The following is a 1,659-nucleotide window of genomic DNA, read 5'->3' on the forward strand; positions in this document are numbered from 1 at the left end:
TTATTTTTTACAAATCTACATCACATAGATAATAGCTTAATTGCATGTAACTTAAATTGTAATTTCAACTTAAAACAATTTTTAATTAAGGAAACAGGATATGAATTTATCGCACTAGTTTGTGTTCTCCACTTGTACATAAATAGTAAACTGATCGATTACAAAAGAAAAGTCGATGTTACACAATATAAGTTTATTATCTTTGAAATTTTTGTGTTCATAACAAACGGGATCTTGTCATTTTTCTTGATCACTTTTTGCAAAACATCTTCTTTATCTTTTCACGGAAAGAATAATCAAATGCACCATATATAAATGGATTACAAAAATGATTAATCATGTACATCCGACGCAAGGTTAGACAAATATAAAATGCAGTAGGAGGAAGACTTTTCCAAAATGCAGGGTTATTCGTTTCAATCACTATAAATGTCCATGATGGCAAGTATGCAAGAAATGCAACGATGGAAATGGTCATAAACATAAAAGATATTCTAAAAGTCGATTTCTTTGTAGCAGATTTAGTTGTATGTTCTTTAGTTTCATTCATTCGAGTAGAGGTTTCTATTGAAATTTCCGTATCACTTGTCGCTGACTGTAGATTTACTTGGATTTTTGGAGCATATGTTTGTCCTGTTGCGTCTGATGTAGTAACTATAACGTTATCTCTCCTCACTTTTACAAATTTCATCCTCTTTAGTTGCTTTACTATTGATATTGTTATACAAATGTATAGTACAGTTATTGTAACAACATTGCTAATTGTGACAAAAAATCCAAATCCTTGGAATATTTTCAGTCCTCTCAGCTGGCCTGGGGTACCAGGGAGTTTGTTGCATTGATGTCCACTGGTGTTACCAAGAGAATGATTAATGGTTTCTACAACTCCATAGTAAAACAACACAGGTATGTACAACAGAACTGACGCAATGGTACAAATAAGAACAGAAAAACGTTTCCATAGCATATTCATTTGTGAACCAAATGGTTTGCATATTTTCAAATATCGCTGCACTGCAATGGCATTCAGAAGAAAAAGTGAAGTGCAAGTTGTAACGTAACTCAAATATATAAGCAGTTTGCAGGCTCCATGTCCAGGGAATATGACTGGCTTCATGTTTCTAGTAAGGTTAAACGCTGCTGTTACTATTAAAGCGGTCGTATCGATCCATGCCAGTGGTACTATAAAATACCTTCCATCTGTCTTTTTATCCAAACCGAATTGGTATACAAGTATGACAGCTATGTTTCCGGCTAATCCGATTAAAAGATAAATAGCCAAAACTATGGTATTTGGTAAAAGATACTCTGATGTTAGTTCATTCCAATACAATAGAAAAGCTCGTCGTTTGATATCTTCTAAGGCATCTTCAACATTTGTGCTAGTATTCATGTTTCTGTACTTTGTTGTATACGATGAGTTGGATATGCAATGTATAGTTTGCAATAGACTCATCGAACTAACTGTAACGTGTCAATCCTTCCCGGAACCAATAATTAATTTACTACTTCAAACTCAAGTGTTCTTTACATTGTTATAAACTGAAAGTTTGAGATTAACACGGAAATAATAAGGCACGAAAAAAATAGATTACCCTTGATAAACAAAATGTACGACGCGATATGAAACTAAATAGTGTCAAAGAGTTCACGCAGGCG

General features: G+C 33.5%; 1 protein-coding gene across 1 annotated transcript; it reads right to left on the reverse strand.

Moving 5' to 3' along the window:
- Positions 1–250: 250 nt before the first annotated feature.
- Positions 251–1,393, reverse strand: LOC134710380 (orexin/Hypocretin receptor type 1-like). The gene has a single exon (XM_063570736.1). The coding sequence runs from the start codon at positions 1,391–1,393 to the stop codon at positions 251–253; it is 1,143 nt and encodes a 380-aa protein (XP_063426806.1).
- Between the last annotated feature and the right edge of the window lie 266 nt (positions 1,394–1,659).

This window comes from Mytilus trossulus, chromosome 3 (assembly GCF_036588685.1).
Source record: "Mytilus trossulus isolate FHL-02 chromosome 3, PNRI_Mtr1.1.1.hap1, whole genome shotgun sequence".
NCBI lineage: Eukaryota > Metazoa > Mollusca > Bivalvia > Mytilida > Mytilidae > Mytilus > Mytilus trossulus.